Genomic DNA, 21,860 nt, shown 5'->3' on the forward strand with positions numbered 1-21,860 from the left:
ATTCTACATAAAATAAGTTTGGTAGGTGCAAACTAATGTAATCTGTGAGAGTGAAGCAGCTGAGCAGGGGAGGCTTCTGTAAAAAAAAAAAAATTGATGTTCTGACCTGGATTTATGCGGGCCCACGCAGCGCTGATACACTGTAAACCGAACCTCTGGAGGCAGCGCTCAGCAGGACTGTCACCCTGCCGGCTGCCAGCGTGCAGACATAGAGAGCTTTCTGTGAGCAGCTAATATGAAAGTATTTCTGGGATGTTGACTTTGTTATTTTCAGCAGAAACTTGGAGGACGTCACAGTGTTTATGTTCTTACCTGGCACAGTGATTCACTCCATTTATTCTCGCTGCGATCAAGGGGGAACTGTTTGGTTGTCAAACGGTGAACCGAGTCCAAGAAACGAACTGTTTGCATTCTGACTGACTTCTTAAAAATTGGCTCTGGTGCCTTTGCTTCCAGTTGATTTATCCATCTCAGCTGTGGGAACAGCTAACAGCACAGGAGAGTTTTGAGACAGAATCAAACCGTTTTTGTGATTTTTGAGTTTCGAATCTTGTCTTTTGATGTTTTTCTTTTCTTCCCCCCCCACTCCTTCTTTCCCTCTGTCTCTCTCCGTGAACACAGATACCACTGCTCTGCACATCACAAAGGCTCGTCTTCAGGGCACCGCTACCTGCCTGATTGTTGTGTGTGTGTGCGCTTGTGTGCATGCTCCAGTCCGATCTCCCAATCTCCCATCAAATAGTGCATTAGTATGCAGGGTATTTGTGTGCCAATCTTGTGTGTGTGCATATGTGTGACTGTGCTCCTCCGCAGTGCGATTTCACAGCCACGTTCAGAAAGTGACACCTACACGGTAAGGATGGATGAATCTCTCTCCCTCTCCTACTCCTTTCTTTTTTATTAGCATCTCTTTTCCACACCTGTCACTTCACATTACAGGTTTTGTGTTGAAATGCTGGCCTCCAATCCTCTCTCTGTTCTTTCTCTGTGCTCTTTCTCATTGCCTCATCATCATCTTCTTCAAAGTTCCACATAAATGTTTCCTTCTCAGGACTTTACAGTGTTCATTGCTGGGGTTAAATTTGGTTTTAATACCATGTTTCTTCAGGCCTCTGGTTTCTCTTTCCATGCAGGTTACAGCAGCATTTTTCCCTTTTTCCAAACAGTGGCCTTAAATACTTTTTTTGTTTTTTAGGGTGACATTTTGCTTTAGGAAAGTAGTTTACATGTCACAAATCCTCTAACAGAAGCAGGCTTCTTGTCTTTTTGGCTTAGCAGAGGAAACAAGTTTCTCTATCCTCCCCTTTTTCTTTTCGTTTTAATTTTTTTACGCGTCTCACTACTGGGAAATTTATTATGTATTATGAATACATTATGCAACTACTTGGCACGGGGGGGCTGTTCACATCTTTCTTTCCATCATTTTCTCACACACGCATTGTGCCTGCTGCGTTTTGCAGGAATGCACAGATGGGTATCATTGGGACCCTCAGACTGAGCACTGCAAAGGTAAGGCTATGTTGAATCAAGTAACACCTTGATTCTCCTCTTGCTTCTCAAATCTCGCCCTGTGTTTTACATTTCAATCTCCCATCAGACATAAACGAGTGTGAGACCATTCCTGATGCCTGCAAGGGGGAAATGAAGTGCTTCAATCACTATGGAGGCTACCTGTGCCTTCCCCGCTCTACGTCACTCATCCCTGCTCCAGAGCCTCCCATTACACCCGCTGAGCCCTTAAACCCATGCCCTCTAGGCTACGAGCCTCAGGGAAACAGCTGTGTGGGTGGGTGTCTGGTTTGTTGGTCTGGGGGTTGGAGGTGGACAGGTGGCCGCAGGATGAGCGATTGTTAAGCAAGTTTGTGTGTGTGTGGTTGTGTAAACTCATTGTTGGCGGCCACAGATTGTGAGGGACAGGTGGCTGCAACAGGTGTTAGGACTGGAGGCAGCATGTGGGTGCAATCTGTGAGGGTGTGAGTGAGCATGAGTCCACGGGAGGCGGGCAGACAGTGCAGGAATTTGGACGATTTCACACGAGGACAGCTGCTGTGTTTTAAGACTTGTAGCGAGAAAGTGGCCTGCATGACACAGCAAACATGACTCAACGTGATGTTCTCAGCTGCTGGGTGCAAGTGAGGGGAACGTAGTGGCCAGTGGCATGTAACACTCACACTGTATATGTCAGTCATGCTGCATGATGGTGTGTTCGCTCGCAATAACGGCGTTTTAAACGTTTGTATCACCACACCCACAAACGCAGACATCGATGAGTGCGAGAGACACGAGCACGACTGCCAACCCAGCCAGGAGTGCATCAACTCGGTGGGCGCCTTCACCTGCCAGTGTCCGGACGGATACCGGAAAGTCGGCACAGAGTGCATTGGTGAGATATTTTGAATTTCACCTTTAATTGGTGTAATTAAGCGTAACTGGGCTATTATGCGTTTCTTTGTTTTCTCTCCTATATACAATGGTGGATTTGAGTCTCAAATAATGAAGTCTGCATACATAAAAGTGTGAGCCAAGAAGTCAGACTTCAGACTGCTCTAAATGCCCAGTTTCCAACTGTTTTTTCTCCTCTTGTGGGAGCAAATGGCAGCTCAGCAAAGACCTCCTTATATGGAAATAAGGCGAGGCTTACAAGCACTCTGTTAACAGCCCATGGCCCTTTGAAACAGACAGAAATAAATAACAATTTGTTTGAACTGTGAATCAGTCAAAGCTACTCAAGTTGAGTCCCAGAGTAAGAATATGAGGCTAGAAAAGAGCATCATAGCCCCCCCTCTGTGGCAATATGCCCAAAAATCTTTAGAAATTGAAATCTTGTTCTTAATAACTCTTGTTTGTCTCGCAGATATTGATGAGTGCAGGTACAGGTACTGCCAGCATCGCTGTGTCAACGTGCCCGGCTCCTTCTCTTGTCAGTGTGAACCAGGTTTCCAGCTGGCAGGAAACAATCGATCTTGCATTGGTGAGTTTTAAGAGTACAGCAGTGTGAGTAACAGTCCTGCATTTCTAATATTGACTAACAAAAACTCTGAAATAATAACAATTTAAAGTAAAAGTATGTTAGGTTAACATCAAGAATTGTAATAGTTGATGTGTAATGATGCCAGTTTTTTGGATGTTTTGCTTGCAAATGTATCCTGCTGCCTCCCTCTCTCAGTATCACTCCCTATTACTTCTTGTTAATGCTGTAGTTAATTTAAACTTCTTTATATTTGTTTGGTAGTTTAAGCTATTTTTTTAAAAAAATAATTAGCGCTTTAGTAAAACAGTTAATTACATTAGTTGCATAGTTTTCGCCAGATAAGTTGCCTATTCTGTAAAACAAAGGCTAAAAAAAACTTTCCAAATGCAAAATAGAAGCAAATGGCAATACTGAATTGCCCCCAAACTGTACGTGAGTACAGTTGTCACAGCTACTTTCAAAAGTATACAGACAAAACATCTGCACCCAGCTTTTAAGTACAGCTCTTAAAAGCTTGAGTGAAACGTTCAATATTCATGATGAAATGAGTAGTTATTAAAATTAAGTTGGAATTGTTTATTGAAAAACTCAGCTGATCTCCTTCTTCTTCATCAAATCCATGTGAGTTAAATTTGATGGGATTTGGATTACATCATTAGCTTATAACTCCACAACTGTCGCTACATAATAAATCATGTTGTTAAAGTTTAATCGGTGCTTAAACTTCATGACATCACCTTTTTCCACCAGATCCAGTCTTACGTTAAATATAAAACTGGAAAACTGCATGTTCAACACACTGACATGAACACAGAGTTTGGGGTTTTTAACTTTATTAAAATCCTTTGATCCAGAGCCTACAACAGACCTCAGATTCTCTGCTTTTCCTCTTTTCAGATGTGAATGAATGTGAGATGGGTGCCCCCTGCTCGCAGAGATGCTACAACACATACGGCACTTTCCTCTGTCGCTGTGATCAGGGCTACGAGCTCGGGCCCGATGGCTTTGAATGTAAAGGTAATGAAGGACAAAAGGATCTTTGCTACTTAGTGATCGACAATTTATAAAACCCAACCTTGTGAATTGTTAGACATCGATGAGTGCAGCTACTCCAGTTACCTGTGCCAGTACCAGTGTGTGAACGAACCAGGGAAGTTCTCGTGCGTGTGCCCAGAGGGATACCGACTGCTGGGCACCAGAATGTGTCAGGGTGAGTGCGCCCGCCTCCATTTCCTCCTGAAACTAACACCTTCCCCTCTGTGCTCTCAGAGTCACAAATGGTGCACTGAGTCAATGCCTATTCATCCTTGTTCTCGAGCCCCTGTCTGCTGTTCAGCGAAACATCACAAGCTGTTTGCTCGCTTTAGATATAAACGAATGTGAAACGGGAGAACACGCGTGCACGGAGACGCAGAACTGCGTGAACATCCACGGACGATACCAGTGCGTGGACAAGAACAGCTGCCAGGAACCTTACATCCAAGTGTCTGACAAGTGAGTGACACTTCGTGAAAGCTTCTGTGTGCGTACGCGAACGTGCAACTCCACACACCTTTTCTCAATTACTCAAATATGTGCTGGCCATCGGCTCCGAGTATAATCAGCCCCTGTGCTGAGTTTGGCTCAAACTCTAAGATTACCCCAATTACTTTTTCCACGTATGAGTCCAGCTTTTCAACCTTTTTGTTTGAATGTGTTCCAATGCAATAAGAAAACCATTACATCTGTGAACAAGTGCTGGCTCAGGAACAGGTGTGGGTCACTATTAACATATCCCTGAAGATTTAGTAGTATAAAATAATTTTTTTTAAAAACACGAAGGAAAAAAATGGCCACTGTTCAATATTTGTTTAGGTTTTATCCCTTTGCTCTCAGTCATACTACTCCCTCTGCTGGCTCATTTTCTAACTGCTCATGATGTTTTCCTACCACTAACGCACAACTGTTCTCTTAACTGTAACCGTTTGCTCCTCTCTGTGTGCATTTGCACATCCAGCCGCTGCGTGTGCCCCGTCAGCAACCCCGCCTGTCGAGAGCTGCCTTTCTCCATCGTGCACCGCTACATGAGCATCACCTCCGAGCGCTCCGTCCCCTCGGACATCTTCCAGATTCAGGCTACCAGCGTCTCTGCGAGGGCTTACAACACCTTCCGCATCCGCTCCGGTGACGAAAACGGAGACTTTTACATCAGGGTGAGGAGAGCGGGATCCTGTAATCACAACACCAGATGTCTTTAGGTCTAAATACTAACTTTAGACTGGTCATAACAATAATAATAATAACAATAACAGTTGCATCGCACTTCACAGTTTGAATGAAACCACACTTGAAAAATAAGTATACATGTTCCAGCATACATACACAGAGGAAACATATGGTCTTATATTTATTCCCATATACACAAAAATAATGGTTAAAGAAAACCTATCCTATAAAAATAAGTTTTTAAAACAAACCACTGAATCAGCTGACCTAAGAGCGTGAAACAGTTAAGACCCTGATCACATGATAGGAGAGGCTGACCTCAATAACTGAGTGATATACCCAGGAGCCTGGACATGTAGATTTTATATGCCATCCATCCATCTTCATCCGCTTTATCCGAGGTCGGGTCGCGGGGGCAGCAGCCTAAGCAAAGAGGCCCAGACCTCCCTCTCCCCAGCCACCTCCTCCAGCTTATCCGGGGGAACACCAAGGCGTTCCCAGGCCAGCCGAGAGATATAATCTCTCCAGTGTGTCCTGGGTCTGCCCCGGGGCCTCCTCCCGGTGGGACATGCCTAGAACACCTCACCCAGGAGGTGCCCAGGGGGCATCCTTGTCAGATGCCCGAACCACCTCAGCTGGCTCAATATATGCTATTAGTACAATTTTAAAAGGCAAGACTCACTTATTTTAAATCCACTATGTGTTTGGCATTGAGTATTTGTATTCCTCTGCACATGTCCATCATCTGAGCCTCGCCTCTCTAACTTTGTCTCCGGACTGCTCAACCTGAGCTTTCCCTCTGATGAGCTCCTTTCTAATCCTGTCCATTGAAAACCTCAACATCTTCAGCTCTTCCTCGTGTATCATCTCCAAACCATCTTTTAAACTGTCCTTTCCAAGCAAAACTTGATAAGACATGTAATGTTGGGTGTTTTAGGTGCAATGCCCACACACCCTCTAAAATCACTGAAACCTCCTCCACAGACACACAAAACAAAGGTACGATAAGTAACCTCATCTCACATTGTTTTGACTTTTATAAGCACACGTGGTTCATTACACGTATTTCTTCGTATTTTTTCTTAATGTGCCGCCTTTGTTCTACTTTTCCCTCACTCGTCTAGTTTTCTAGCTCCTGTTTAGGGCAAAACTGACTCTATGACCATTTTTATTGGTACATGTACTTTGGTAAGCGCAGCCCAGTGTCAACCTGAGGAGAATTCTAATCAGCTGGAATAAATGAAAAACATCTGTGTGGATGTGCAGATTCTTGAAAAAAAAAAAGAAGCTCACCTCATATAGAGGTGATGAGACGTTTTAAAAGAAGACACTTTGACATGTGACAGTGAGAAGAGCACCGGTGTAAATGCCACTCTGCTTTAACACTCCATTATTTTCTGTCTTCCCCAGCAAATCAATAACATCAGTGCCATGCTGGTGCTGGCCCGTGCCGTGTCAGGGCCCAGAGAGTACACGTTGGACCTGGAGATGGTGTCCATTAACCCCCTGGTCAACTACCAGAACAACTATCAGACAAGCTCCGCCCTCAGACTCTCCATCTACGTCGGGCCGTACACCTTTTAAAGAAGAAGAGCTGGAGGGGACACAGAGAGCGAGACACAGACACAAACAAGGAGAAAGAAGCTGTAAAACACAAGTGGTGGATGCAGTTCAACCAGTCACTGTGATGTTAAACTAATAGCTTTTTATACTGTGTTGTCCACAGAGAGTGACAGTTTTCTGTGTAAAAATATACATGCAGTACCGTATGCAAACACATCGTAGCAGCAATGTCTCACAGATAACCAGCAGCCTTAAAATAATTAGTCCTGTCAAAGTCATTCCCCGTTTTCCTGTTATCATGTTTACGGTTATTCAGTCATTCGTGTAGAAAAGAGGGTTTTTTTTCTGCATTCATGGTGATAACGAATCCGTGTCTGCCTTCAGGTGGAATGATTCACGCCGGGCGTCGCCAGATTTATCTGTTTCACAGTTTACACCCTTATCTTCTTCTGTTTGTCACTTTATTCTTGTCAGCCCTGTTTCCTGTTGACAGACGTGATTCAGTAACCACTCACATCAGACCTCAGCACCCACGCTCCTCCTTCGCCCGCCGCTGTTCATTTCCCGATGAAATCTCCGCCACTGTTGTTCCTGAGTGTTGTACTTTGTTTTTTTTGTTTTTTTTTAATTTTTGTTTTTAAGATTTGAACCCAAATAAAACAATAAACCCTTTCAACCATGTGTCAAGAACTAAATACAGTTTCTTTATTTCAGGTCCCTGTGGAATTTCTAACACGCTTAGCGAGCTGAAACAAGTACTCGGTTTACTGATAAATTAATTGGTGAGGATTTTTTTTAACCTTTTATATATTATATAATGGATTATGTTTGGGTTTCAACTGCAAAATGGAGCGCCATAAAATTAAGGAGTGGTCAGCAGATCATAAATATTAGAAAACCTAATATTCTCTGACAAGCATAGTGAAGTACTGGGAAATTGCTTTGTACTTCTTTATTGAACCCACACTAACCCGTTAATCCCGATCAATTTTTTTTTTTCTTTTAAGAAGAAAAGAAGAAAACAAAAAGTCTATTTAAGGTATAAACCTGACCATTGTGTCACTTGCTGGGTTGCCACTGGTGGAAAAACCACTATTACCAGTGAGGGTTTTCCATCCCTCAGTTTCAAGAAGCTGTAATGAGCCTGTTACTCGACAGACTGCCTGTCTACATCACATAATTCATACTTTTTTTAATCAGCCTGAAACCCAAGTGATGTTTTTATTATTTCTTGTCTGGGTTCAACACAAAGACATATACTTTCTATTCAGTGATAAGAATCGGATTAATAAATTACATCCAACAACTTTTATGACCAAAATATGTACTATATCTTCTCTACAAATGACCAAATAATCTCACCCCTGCCTCTCTTTCTTTATCAACAGCCTGCTCTCTAATGCACTCTTCTTATTAAACGTTAAACTTAGCAGAAAGTTCCTTTCGTTTTCGCCTCTACTTCTTTGGTGTCCTATATCTATTGCTTTTTAAGCCCAGCCACCTTCGCTGCTCTTTTCATTTTCACAATGAGACCTGTTTTACTGTCGCCACATTCCTGTTGTGTTGAGGACACATTCGCTTTTCCAGGCTGTTAACTACTCTCACCATGTCAGTTGTGATTTGTGTGGTTCAAAATGTGAACGCCCAACGTGGGGCTCGAACCCACGACCCTGAGATTAAGAGTCTCATGCTCTACCGACTGAGCTAGCCGGGCTTACGGAGAGACATACAGTTAGCCATTTTGGCTGTAGTAGCCTAACAAAAAGCTAGTTAGCCTAGCCTGGCAGCCAAATACCTAAACAATGCATCAATAACAAGAGAAGTGAATAAAAGGAAAATTACCCGTTTCACAGAAGAAAGGACCTAGTCACAAAGACCACAACAGTTTTCTCTGCTATGCTGTGAACCCGTTTTTTCTGCCAACATGGTGAGAATGGACTCCTTGCTGCCACCCCCAAGTGGCCACTAGAGGAACTGCAGTTGTTTGTACTTAAACGCTTGGGAGTTTCTGCTTGTCATCAAACAAATGATTAACTAACCCTCCTCCTGTAAGTAGCAGTGCAGTGTCTACACAGGACCGTCTCCCGCACAGTGGGGAGTGTCTTCAAGCTGACATTTAATTGCACTTTCCCACAAACAAGGAGTCCGCAGCCGAGTTTTATAGCTGCACTGCATCTGCCTGGTCTGATCATGGCTGAGCAGCTGACGTACTGCTTCATCTATATGACCTGTAGAGTTCATCCTCCCTCTTTTAGCCTTACAGATTCTTACTAGTTGGGTCAGAAAGTTTTAGACATTGCTCTCTGACCTAATCCCTACTCCTACCTGAAGCAAAGACCAGCACTCCAACCTGTCCCACTGTATCCCTCTGTCTGCCCCGTGACCCTTCACGGCAAAGAAAAAATGATGGTTTCATCACACTTTGTATGTCAGGAACTATATGAGTGCAGGCAGGTCTACAGGGTCATCTCAAAAACTGCTGTTTTGCTGAGTTGGACCACGACAGCGAGAACAACTCACACAGTGTGCTCAAACGTCCCGGAACCACCTCCTCTTTACCTGCACCCACACACTCAGCACGAGCCTCCCAAGAAAGACGTGTACAGAATGTGCTCCTGTTTTCAACATCATGGCAGCTTTCAGCCAGCTCTCCAAAACAAACTCGGTGATGAAAGACAGAGAAACTGCTCTCCCTTTTTGTTACATTCATTAATGATATGGATATTCTCTATATCTACACAAAGACGAGGCAGATGCATCTCATACGCGCTTCCTAACATCCTCAGGACCTCCAGCCTTGTTTTAGTCAAACACCATTGGAGCTCTGCTGCATCTGCTCCATTTTTACTGTCACAGCAACTTCACTGGAGCAGTAACTGATTCTCCTGACCCACAAAAAAAGAAAAAAAACTGAGGAAAAACAGACAGAGAGAGGGAGAAAAGGGAGCGAGAGAGGGGGAAGCCCTTATTTCACAGTCCACTGCTGTTTTCTCCGCCCAGTCCTACACACAAACACACTCACACACCGAAACACCACGCACACCTCCCATCTGTCCTCAGTGGGGGGGCGGAGAAGGAGGAGGAAGATGGGGGGTGGGGGTGATGATGACTCACCCACTGCCCTGTTTTATGTAATCGGAGCAGACAGGCTTAAGCCACCAGGGGGCAGCAGATCCTGCAGATCTCATCTGCAGAAGGCCAAGAATAGCAACAACCAGAGGAGACGGTGCTTGGTTTTATAACCTAATTGACTATCGGGCCTACATTTTCTCCCATTTTCAGCGAGTCATGCACCTGTAGGAGGAACAACTGATGGGAACTTTGTCTACTTTTCACAAATAATGTACTATACAGCAATTTAGAAGCTCATTTCCCCCCTCCCCCTGCCCCCTTTGTATAACCTGACATCATATGATGGAGAACAAACATGTGTCTGGTGATGGTGTTAAAGAGTGCAGCAGAGTAGGAGGTGTGTGTGTATGTTCAGTTAAGGGAAGAGTAGCCCTGGCATTTCCTGTTGGCATTCACACAGAAATAGACCCCGACAGGGGCAGAGAACATAATGGGTGAATTTCTCAGCAGGACTGGGGTTCAGTGGGTAAGCCGGCCTCTGGGCTTCACCCGCAAAATTTTACCGAGCGTGTCACAAATCTGCAATAAAGAGAAGGTTCATAAATGACTACAAATAGGTGCAAAAAAGTCAGAAGGGGATGCAAAATTCCCACAGAGACACCCAAGAGACCATAAAGTAATATAAAATAACCAAAAAAATGATCCAATATGACAAGAAATGATCTCAACTAACATAAGGTGAAAACTGGGTTAAAGTAGATGAAAGATGCCAGCAAAGAGACCAAGCAGCCAAAGACAGAGTAGCTAAAAGAGCCCCAAAAGATGAAGACGATGATTAGAATGAAGCACAAACGTCTGGGATGGTGTAGATGGTGTAGCGAGGCCTTGTGTATGTCTCATAATCCATATTTGCGGGGTGTAATGGTTCAAAGGATCCACAGGAGAGTGCGTGAGTAGATTTGTGCGTGCATCCAGCATGTATTTATGTTTATGTGATTATATATATGTGTGAGTGCAAGGTGTGGGTGTTTACATAGGAGAGCATGTGTTTGAGTGTCAGTGCCCACACAGATGAGGGGGAGGAGTGTTTGGGGTGGCAGAGGGGAGTGTTGGAGCATTTGGGCCTCAGTTTTTTTTGGCTCCATGGATGGAGTATGATCTCATTTCTGGGCAAGCCGTGCCCCGTAGGCCACAGTGGGGGAATGGTGTGGGTGCGGAAGCTCAGAATTGAAGCTTCATGTGGTGGTACCAACCACTTAAACGCAATGGAACAAACATGGCCGACAGAAATGCTATTTTTCCATGTCGTACAATCATGCTCTGTTCCTCAATTTGAGACACGTTGCCATGATGGAGGAGCAATCTTTTCCCCTTTGATCTCCTCCTGTTGCATTACAAAAAGCTCTCAAAGCCTCCCCCTCCACTACACTACAATGCAGGTGTTATATTTATGAATGAAAGCGCGAGGTGGAGTGTCATTTCCCTCCACCCACAACCCCGAACACTGAATGAGTTCATTAATGAAAAGAGCGGGGAACGAAATCTGCAGGACATGAAAAACAGGATGCACAGTACAAGGAGGGCTGAGTGATTAGAGAGTGTAAATTAGTGAGGGCATGAGGCAGGAAATGGCTCTCTCCTCTGGATATTTGCATGGAGTATATATAGATATATGGAGAGGGGTGATCAGCGGGGGAGGGCAATTATGAAATATAACATAAACAATAGCATCAAGGACTAATTTAAAAAAAACAAAAAAAAACAAGACATGGTTCTGACTCTGGATACTGCCATTTACAGACAGGTTATAAATCAGACATTGTTTTGTTCCACAGAAACAACACAGTTCATAAACAGAGTGCATTAATGTACTAATGTATTGCATTTTGAGATGCAATCAAACATCTCTGATTGGAAATAAAAACATACAGCCTAAAGATGGTTTAAACTAAGTGCAGTCCTTGCATCACTAATAATATCTCGGGCTGTGTACAGCAGGAAAGATAGCAGAGCTAGTTTGCAAGAAATAAAACCACTCCATTAAAAGGAAAAAAAAAAGAAAGAAGTAATTTTAAGTCCCTTCCTTTTATTTTTGGGCTCTAATAGTGTGGCTTTGAATGATTAAAAGAAAAAAAAAAGGTAAAAAAATCTTTACTTATCTTATGGTGGGCCTTGGTACATCCCTCCAGTTGATCCACTATGTTAGCTCCTCTCCCTTTTAAAACCACCTTCCCTTTAAGGTAACTTACTTCTAAATGGTTGGCTGTCAAAAACAGAAGGCTTGAATTGGAGGTGGGTGGAGCCCAAACTCCCAGGGTTACTTTTAGATGGTTTGGTACATTGAGTTTGGTACAGTGACATCATGCAGACAGTCTGGAATTGATAATTTAGAGCAGTTAAAGTTCTAGGACCAGAGTTTGTATGTTCTTCCTGTGTCTGCATGGGTTCTCTCCCAGTATCCTTCCTCCCATAATGCAGAGAGGTTAAGCTAATTAGTGATTAATTGGTTAGCCCTGCAACAGACTGATGACCTGTGTAGGATGTACCCTGCCTCTTACGCTATATAACAGCTATGATATGCTCCAGCGCAACTGTGACCTTGAATTAGATAAGTGGAAGAACATGGGTAGATAACTTGAGGTTTATCAGTAGTTTATTTATTTTTCCTAAAAACTGAGAATTAAGTTATTAGGTTGTGCATTATGGTGTGAATAATACTATTTCAGTAGATTGTATTATGATGACATGGTGGGGTCAGGGGTAGAAACACTTATTAGCAATGCCCAGATATTGTAATACCTCTCTAAAGTAAGAACATGAACATGAACCCTTCACATTAAGAGGTTTGAGACTCTGAAGAATTCTTCCTTTTAATATATGATAGTAACTCTTAAATTTAATTTGATTCTTAAAAATCTTCTAGTTTTTTTGTCTACTAGTTTTTTCCCCCACTATATATAAAAACTTTATTTAACAAACTACTTTTTTCATACTCTCAAAGATTTTGTGCTTAATTTCTCCTGAATGCCCTGCAAATATGTTTTAAAATGCCTTTAAAGACGATCTGGCTAGAGAATGACATTTGAAAATTAGCCCGTTAGCTAAGAGTAGGTAATTGCCCCGAAGCTAATCAAACAAATAAACAAAATACACCTTCACCAGGATATATTTAAAGACAGATCAACTGAGTTTTAGATAAGAAAAAGCATTAAGCATTAATATCTATAAGGTTAAACTTCACTGTGCTATAAAATCTTGAGCTAAATGCTAGAGCTAGCATGGTAACATGCTAACAATCATAGATTTAAAAGGTAATTTAACATATAAAACACATGCATTCCTACTAATAATAACATGGAAGATACAAAGGAAAACCACTTTTTTATATTTATATATCACCCAGTATTTTTTTTTCTCTGTGTGAATCTTTTTCTGTACAACAACACCAATATTTCCATAAATAACGGGTGCGGATAAAATACAAAACTTAGCAAAGATAAAGAAAACAAAAGTGTCTAAGGCTCAAAATTCAAAATTTTACAGTTGAGTTGGTAGATAAAAGTAAATATTTTGTGCAGACTTTTACTTAGAATGGCAGCATTAAGTTACTATCTATGCGTTCTCCACACAGAGTCCCATGAAATTGGCTAATTACTAAAGATACTCATTAGGGAACTCGAATAAGTTAGATAAAATATTTATAAAAACCTAAATGCTATTAAAATGATTACAAATGCCTTTGTAGAAGACAGTAAAATAAGAGGGAAAAACCCCTAACGCAGAAAAAAAGAAATATGTGCATCAACAGTTTTCTGTCAATGTGACTGTAAGGATTCTACCATTCTCATAATGACTGAATTAATGATAACATTTTTTTGCACTCATAAAGCTTTCCATGTTAATCATGGTGGTTTAGCATGGTAGTGTGGAATTTATTTATTTCTGCAGGTAAAATTATTGAACAAAATGAAGATTTTATTCAAAATTGCAAAATTAAAAAAGAAATTGGGATAATCGCTCTATCAATCTGAACAGGAAAAGTGGATGAATAGATAACTGTTGCTAGCATGGATATATGCGTTCAATGACCTCTTTGTTAGGTGCACCTATTCAACTGCTTGTTACCGAAAATATCAGCTAATCCTATGGTAATTCAATAAATGTAGGTATGCAGATGTATTTAAGACGACCTGCTGATCTTCCAGCTGAGTATCAGAATGGAAAAGAAAGGTGATTTAAGTGACTCGCGTGCTTTACAACACAACCATTGCTATGGTTTACAGCGAATGGTCCGAAAAAGAGAAAATATCCAGTGAGCAGAAATGCTCTGGTTGAAAAAGTCTTGGTAATCCCAGAGGTCAGAGGAGAATGGCCAGACTGCGTCAAGCAGATAGAAATGCAACAGTAACTCAAGCACTCGAAACAGCCAAGGTATGCAGAAGACTGTTGCACGGTGACTGTTGCATCACAGCAACAAGACCCTGAGTTTGACTCCACCGCCTGGCTGGGGCCAGAGGTTTGCCCTGTGTTTGTGTGGATTCTGGTTTGAACCAACAGCCCAAAGACATGCAGAATAGAATGGATTGATGTGCTACAGCAGCACACTGGGTGCCGCTCCTGTCTGCTAAGAACTGTAAACTGAGTCTACAATTCCAAGCCTGCTCAGAACAGTTTTCATTTCTGCTGCGATATTTGGCATAAACTCCATCCTCCCTTGTATCAATGGTTCAGGCATGCAGTACTGATGTATTGATAGAGGATATTTGCACTCTCTGGACTCCTCAGCACCAGTTGAACATTGTTTAAATACCACAGCCTGTCTGAGTATTGTTGCTGACCATGTCTATCCCTTTATGCCCACAGTATACCCATCTTCTAATGGCTGCTTGCAGCAGGATAACTCATTATGTCAAAAAGCTCAAATCATCTCAAACTGGCTCCCTGAATATGACATGTGACTGTACTCAAATGGCCTCCACATTCAGCAGATCTAAATACATACGATTAAGACCTGTAAGGTGTACCCATTGAAGTGTCTGCTGACTGTATTTGTCAACAGCGACTCCATTTTCTAATCTAGTGAGTTTGTGGCTTTTCTGTTATTCGGTGGGATAGTCTTCTCTGTAAAACTGATCATTAGAGCATACGTGACTCAATTCTATAAGACAGGAGCTTACATGTGAAACGCTCTAAACTGTCATTCTGTAATACAACAAGAGTCACTTCTTATTAGCTCTGGAAATAATTATCTTATCAGTCTGGTCCAATTACAGGTTCAATTGCTGGGTTTGTTCACTGCCTGGGGTCAATGCAATCTCCCGCGAACACTCTGGGAATTCAGAGCGAGGTATAGCAGCGAGCAGGATATTGGGTCACGTGTCAGTGATTAACAACAGTGTTAATTAAAAATATGACTGTTCAGGAGTCTGCACACACACCATGCGCTGTGAGGGAAAACCATGCCGCAATACAGGTGCAAACAAGAACACAAAGCCCCGTTCAGAAGCACGCAGACAACTTCTTGCAGCTTCTTGAGCTGTTCGATTACATAAAAGCAGCGGAGATAGATTTATACAAGGCTCCAAGCGAGACCCGTGTCTACTTTACTTCCAGTTTCTTTACTCATTGCGTAAATGTGGTTACCAAGAGATGTGTTGCTATGGGTGTGTGGGTGTAGAGCGGCAAAAGGGACCGATGCTGAAAAGACATTCAGCCCTGAGAAAAATAACAGAAAAGAAAAAAAATGAAAGGTATGTGAACTGCAGGAAACAGAAGGCTGGAGAGAGTTTCTGTGAATCACAAAACACAAACTGACTGTGAAAGAGATACTTGGGCAGCTGCTGAGGCGCTAAAAAAACAACTCAGTATGAACTCACCAGAGTACTTGAATAGTTACTTTTCAAAAACATACGGTGTGTGAATAAACTATGATCTATAGATCGATTTTGTAAACTAGATTTTACACTCTGGCTGTGTGTGAAGTTGTAGAAATTAGCCTTGATTTTGCAAACAGTAACACAAACTTATCCATCGCAAACACCAGGGTTGACAAAAATAAAGGTTTCATTAACAGACAAATTATCCTGTTGATAAGGAAATAATAAATAGAGGATGAGGCCAACATGTTCTCAAGATCTCAAGTGCTGCCAGACAAATTATGCACCACCCACTGCAGGGTTAGTGGTGATGCAGAGGGAAGTATCGTCTGTGCTAATACCTCTACTCAAGCTAATTTGACCTTTGCTTGTTCTAATGGAGTAACAGACCAGAGTACTTTGTCCACCGTTGGATTTTAATCAAGTGTTACCGTCACAGTGTAAAGATCCCAGGAAGAAGCTGCTGGACGGCTGTAGATGATTGGATTTCACCACTTATCCATTCATTTCCTCAACCACCTCACCATTTCAACCCAATTCGAGGTCAATCTAAATGGTAGAACTATGTCAAAAGCTTTACAGCGTCACACAGTCGGTGCAGATTTGTCAGTTGCACATTCACGGCCTGAATCGTGAATCAAGTGACATCTTCCGCTCCACCACATCCCAAAGGTGCTCCATTGAATGGAAGTTTGGGGTATGTGGAGGCCATCTGAGTACAGTGAGCTTGTGGCCATGTTCATGAAACCAGTTAGAAATGATTTGAGTTTTGCGACATGGGCACGTCCGTAACCATATTCAGGCAGACTGTGGTGTGTAAACAATGCTCACCTGGTGCTAAGGGGGGTGAAGTGCGCTTTAAGATTCGAAGTGCTGCGCATTCATAGATGCACATTCCTAATATGATGGGCTGACATCATAGCAAACCCTATGAATTAAGAATAGGATTTCACTCAAGCTCACGTGTGTGAAAGCACACAGGCAAATACTTTTGGTAACATAGTGTATTAGTGAGACAATTAAATTAAAATGCTCCGAAAGGCACAAAGAACATTGAGAATATTGAAAGACTCTCTTCAATGACAGCTGTATGTGTCCTTTCCCACCTATCAGTGAAAGTGGCTACGCCTCTAACTTTAAGCTTGAACCAAATCTATTCTAAAAGTGGAGTCTAGGGGAGACTGACTTGTTGATGGAGCAAACTCAAGTGTTCACAAGAGGGACTTCCATTTTTTTGCTCTCTTCAGTCCCAAAGGTTGCTGATTGGTAGAACACAATCTATAAAAGCCACTCTATAAAAGTAAACACATGGATATTTCCAGCTGAATTATTGTGCTGTAAAATATGTTAATACTTTATTAAAACACAAGTGTACTACAGTAAATATATTTAGCTACGTCCCAAAACTACCCACGGGATCCATTACATGTGCTCACAAACAGTAAACCTAAACCTAAAATAGATAAAAAATCCCTCTGGCCGGTAAAAGCACAACAAACCACTAATATCCACAAGAATCAGGCCATTAAGAGACCACAATATTGGAATTATTTTTTTAATAGGCATTTCTGATTTAGTGTTACAATAATACAAATATAATAATAACATCCTGTAAAAGGCTTGCCTGTAACCTGCTAACTGTTTCCTAGCTTGTTGACCCCCACAGAGGTCTTGTTTGTGAGGTAATGTATTTTTGGAGCGCTATAGATAGCTGATAGTAATTGACCCCATCCATTCACGAATCACTACAGAATGAATGGGTCTGTATTGGATAACAGGGAGGGATTAAAAAAACAGAAGTTATGTGAGAATAGTTATTTGATTGGTATCAAAACACTGGGACAATGCAGATATGTTTTGAGCTGCTCTGCACAAGGACAGGGATTGAAAGGAGGAAGGGTGGACTGAGACTAAGAAAAGCATGCATTCAATCTGCTCCTTCCTCACTGCCTTCAACCACTCTCTGCTTTTGTTATGCAACAACTCGATCTATAGGCACATCTCCAACATACGTCCAGGTGAGATACATTAAAATGAACTCTTTGGCTGACAGCGTCCGTGTGTGATGTCCGCCGTCTTTGTCTTTTTTGCCCGGCTTTATCTGCGCTTGACCTTTTGCCTGAAAAGGAAAAAAAAGCGGCTGAGAGGTAATAGAGAGGAGCAGGACACAGAGGAGCGAGGGGAAGGCAGAGAGGGAGTCTCAATGAAAGCTCTGCTGCTCGGAGGTCTCTCGTGATGTAACACATCTACATCATGTCGCCATGGCAACCCCGCATCAGCACCAACTGGCTGTGGGGAGGAAGAGCCAGTGTCTGTGCTGGTATGTTACAGTACGGTACCCTGGGAGAAAAAGTCTGTATCTGTCCAGAAAACATAAAGAACCACGGGTACAAATTTCTATTTGATAAGAGTACCTTTCCATTTATTATATAAATGCCAATAATAAACATAGCAACTAAATGAATACTCACTGGTGACTATTTTCAAATGGATTAAAACTGTCCGCAGGCTTTGCTTGAATTCAAAGGTTTCTCCTTGAAAACTGCATAGAGCATTTAAAATATTCAGATCCTATCATTGAGCAAAGGCACACATTCAGCCTCATTCAGTATAATAAAGCCTCTCGTGGCAAACTCCGTCTTCAATAGAAACATCAGAGCTATTCACTGAATTATTGTCCCCATGTTCTCCAGTGAGTCTAAGTATAATCCAGGGACCTTGAGGAAACAAAACTCGAGTACAAACAAAGAACCACTAGTGAAAAACTTCTGCCCCCTGCTCAGTGCCCTGGCTGCTAAAAATAAACCAGATATTGAAAAGGGAAGAGAAAAGGCACAAGGCTACTGGCTCACAAAGCCAAACTGAGAGATGGAGGCAGGCGCTGATGGAGGCGAGGAGCAGGAGCGTGTGTGGGGGGAGGGAGGTGTATGTGGGTGTTTGTATACTTCATTTTCACAGGTTGAATCTGTCTGTCGGCTTCAAATCTGGTGCAGTCCGAAGGTGTTGAATTGGTGGCAGACAAGTTCAAAATTACCAGAGCTCTTCCACTCTAAAGTGGACTAAGTTTGTCTGCTTCCACAAGGTCGCTGCTGATTTACTTTTAGGACCATAATAAGAAAATTGATCCCTACCATCTCTAAAGGCATCATAATGAGATCCAAATCACCACCGATGGGGTTTGTGCAGTATCTTAGCTGCTCCTAGGACTGCAATCTTCTATTAAACAGTTATCTCACAGAGCTATATTTATAATGTGAGGTAAAGACCCTACGATATTTGAGAGAACACCCTAACAACCAGACAGCTTCGCTAAGAATAAGCACTTGGCGCGAGTGGGAAAGAAAAACCCCTTTTTGACAGGAAAAAAACCTCCAACAGGACCAGGCTCAGGGAGGGGAGGTCATCAGCTGTGAATAGTTGGAGGCAAGGGGAGGAAGGCAGGACAAAGACAGGCTGTGGAAGAGAACCTGAGATTAATAATAAGTAATGATTAAATGCAGAGTGGCATAAACACACGGTGAGTGAAGAAGAAACACTCTCCAACAGCCTAGGCTTATTGCAAAGCAATCAGGAGAGGCTTGGGGGTCACGTATGATTACTGGAGGGGTTACAGCTCACAATGATCTCAATACCACAGGTACCACTTTGGACTTTCCACATCTTTGTAGGTATCTATATTTGGATGATTCCTAATCAAAAAGGGGAAAATAAAGAATCACTATGCAAATTAAAGAAAGCACATTTCTATTCGCTCTCTAAGCAGAAGATTGGATGATGTGTATAAATTTCCCGTTTGTTGTAGCCAGTGCAGCTGCCACCATGACAGCACTGGTGGTGACAGCGTGCATCATCTGGTGCGTGTGTGCCGCTAAGTCTAATCGCCAAAAAGATGGCTTCCACCGTTTGCGCCAACACAGAGACGATTATGACGATGAGGTCCGGCTCACCTCTATGGGCTCCAAAAAGTCCCTGCTTGCCCACGAGTTTCAGGACGAAAGCGAAAGCGACGAGGAGACATTGTATGCCAACAAAATCTGAGGAACACAGCAAAAGTTTTTGTTTGCTCTGTGTTTTATTTGAAGTTCAGCCCCCTCCTCGCTGTCTCCCAAAGATCAAACCCCTGACCCACGAGGACCACCATAAACTTGACCTCCGTCTCTTTTTATGGCCAGTATGAAAGGGATGGAGACTGTTTCTGTTACACCAGTATATTCTGAGGACCCTCTCCCTGCCATCCTGTTGGTGTCTGGACTGCAGGGGCTGCAGTAATTTTCAGAACTCGTAATCTTTGCAAGTGCCCTAAGTCAGTCACTTCAACACAAAGAGCACAGAAACCGTATTACAGGAGGACTTTGGCTAAAACTAATTTGTCAGTTTCCTGTAAAAAAAAAAAAAAACACACCAAAGAAACTGTTTCAACAGATTTGTGATAAAATCAAGAGAGCAGATGAAGCTGACTGTGCAAATGTGCTCCACTGACTCGTGCCTCTACGACTTGTGTATTGAACGTGACTCCATCCACATTCACATGAGAGCAGAGGAAAATTTACCTCCACTTTTTTAGACTTCAGGAGGTGATTACAGCGTCAGCTCCCAGTGTTCCCAGTTGTCTCTCTGTACCCCTAAATGTTTCTCTCTCTCTCAACTCTTACTATTTACTCCTCATCCCCTCCCGCTCCGATGCAGGAGTGGGAGGTGTTGCTAGGCGACAGATTCGCTCCTTCTTTTCAAGAAAAAGAGTGCAGACCTTGACTCTCTGGGTGTAAAAATAAACAGAAAAAGAAAAGAGAGACTTGGAGAGAAAAGGACAAGTATCATTCACCTCTGGCATGAGAGCCACACTCTTTGTTTACCGTGAAAATATTTTCCATACAACCCCCCCTACCCCCCCGGAAGCTCCTCATCTACATCCTGAAGTGGTCCAAAAATAACCCACTTATTTATAGCTGCATTTACATCTGAGATAAAAGCAAGGCATCTCTCACTGTCTGTAATAAACTTTCACACTAGGCTATGATGGAGCTGTTGTGCTGATGATCTGTCCGCTCTGTTCCCTATGATGTGATGACTAAGGTTGTGGAGGAACAGGCTGCTCAGCCCTCATCCACAGTTTTACTCACTGCCAACAGCCAAAGCTGTGAAAGTCACACCTGTTGTTGAAAAAGTGTGTGCACAGAGAAAGCCAGAGTACTCCTGCCCGTTGAACATCTGCTCAGTGTGTGTGTGTGTATGTGTGGAGAGGACAGTGACAGAGAGTACACGCTGATCAACGAGTGCGTGTGTGCACATTTGAGAGCGGATGAGTGGGTGAGTGACAGCATGAATATGAGTGACAACAAGTGAGTGAACAGAGTTTTTTTTTTTTTTTTTTTAGCAAACGCTGAAGCACATTTTGTTAAACACTTCTAGGGCACTGAAAGGGATTCACACCCCAATTTTACACCAAGCAGCACTGAACTTAATTAATCACACAGAACTATTAAAGTCACTTTAACAATATGCTCATCACTACCGCCAAAATAAAATACTTTTTTTAATCACTGCTGGTGACATTTCTTCCCAGTGCTGCACATTCACTGTTGCACACGACAACAGTGCCACTTGTTTGGAGGCATGTTTCTTGACCCCGTGATGAATATCTGGCCCTTTAGCTGTTAAGCGCTATGAAAATAGTGATGTTTGTAAATAGCACTAATCTAAATCACAGCTACAAAGCAAACCACAAAAGCAAGTAATTAATGAAGTAAAAATATGAATAATATAAACAGGAAAGGAAACAAACATTATTCAAGACCATTTTTAACATGTTAAAAGGTTAAAAAGACATAATGTAAACACATTACATGCACAAGGTGCATCACTTTAAGGCAGCACCATGCAAAACTCAAGTGCAACATAAACAGAAATTAAGTAAAATAAGATTTAAAAGTTATTTTTAAAAAAATCTGATTTTTCTTTCTTTTTTAAAAGAAGGTCCTCAGATAAAAAAAAAAAAAAGTAATTTCAAACATGATTCTGATTGGAAGATGGAATTCTAGGAGATTTACATTTATCGGCCAGTTTATAAGGCCCACCTTGCTTGCACCGGTTGGGACGCCCTTTTGTCTCACAGAGCTGCTTTAATTCTTCGTAGAACAGGTTCAAGATAGTGCTGGAAATATTCCTCAATTCTG

The 21,860-nt window shown here is 42.2% G+C and overlaps 1 protein-coding gene, 1 long non-coding RNA gene and 1 other non-coding gene across 4 annotated transcripts; 1 reads left to right on the top strand and 2 right to left on the bottom strand.

The window, feature by feature from the left end:
- Window positions 1-563: 563 nt before the first annotated feature.
- LOC146524865 (uncharacterized) lies at window positions 564-21,624 on the bottom strand. Of its 2 annotated transcripts, XR_014877495.1 has the most exons (3): window positions 8,582-21,585; window positions 6,470-6,770; window positions 564-5,180 (listed from the first exon to the last, which is right to left on the bottom strand). It is a non-coding gene; the product is annotated as an uncharacterized LOC146524865 (long non-coding RNA). The 2 variants fall into 2 exon arrangements; XR_014877493.1 differs by having other exon boundaries at window positions 564-6,770; window positions 8,582-21,624.
- Window positions 714-7,420, top strand: efemp2a (EGF-like fibulin extracellular matrix protein 2a). Its single transcript, XM_085182226.1, has 10 exons — window positions 714-853; window positions 1,461-1,509; window positions 1,598-1,786; window positions 2,261-2,383; window positions 2,855-2,971; window positions 3,869-3,988; window positions 4,062-4,181; window positions 4,339-4,465; window positions 4,968-5,163; window positions 6,587-7,420. Exons 1-10 carry the CDS (start codon window positions 752-754, stop codon window positions 6,758-6,760), a joined length of 1,317 nt encoding a protein of 438 aa, XP_085038352.1. The 5' UTR covers window positions 714-751; the 3' UTR covers window positions 6,761-7,420.
- Window positions 8,381-8,453, bottom strand: trnak-cuu (transfer RNA lysine (anticodon CUU)). Its single transcript has one exon. It is a non-coding gene; the product is annotated as a tRNA-Lys (tRNA).
- Window positions 21,625-21,860: the final 236 nt, after the last annotated feature.

This window comes from Neolamprologus multifasciatus, chromosome 2 (assembly GCF_963576455.1).
Source record: "Neolamprologus multifasciatus chromosome 2, fNeoMul1.2, whole genome shotgun sequence".
Taxonomy (NCBI): Eukaryota; Metazoa; Chordata; class Actinopteri; order Cichliformes; family Cichlidae; genus Neolamprologus; species Neolamprologus multifasciatus.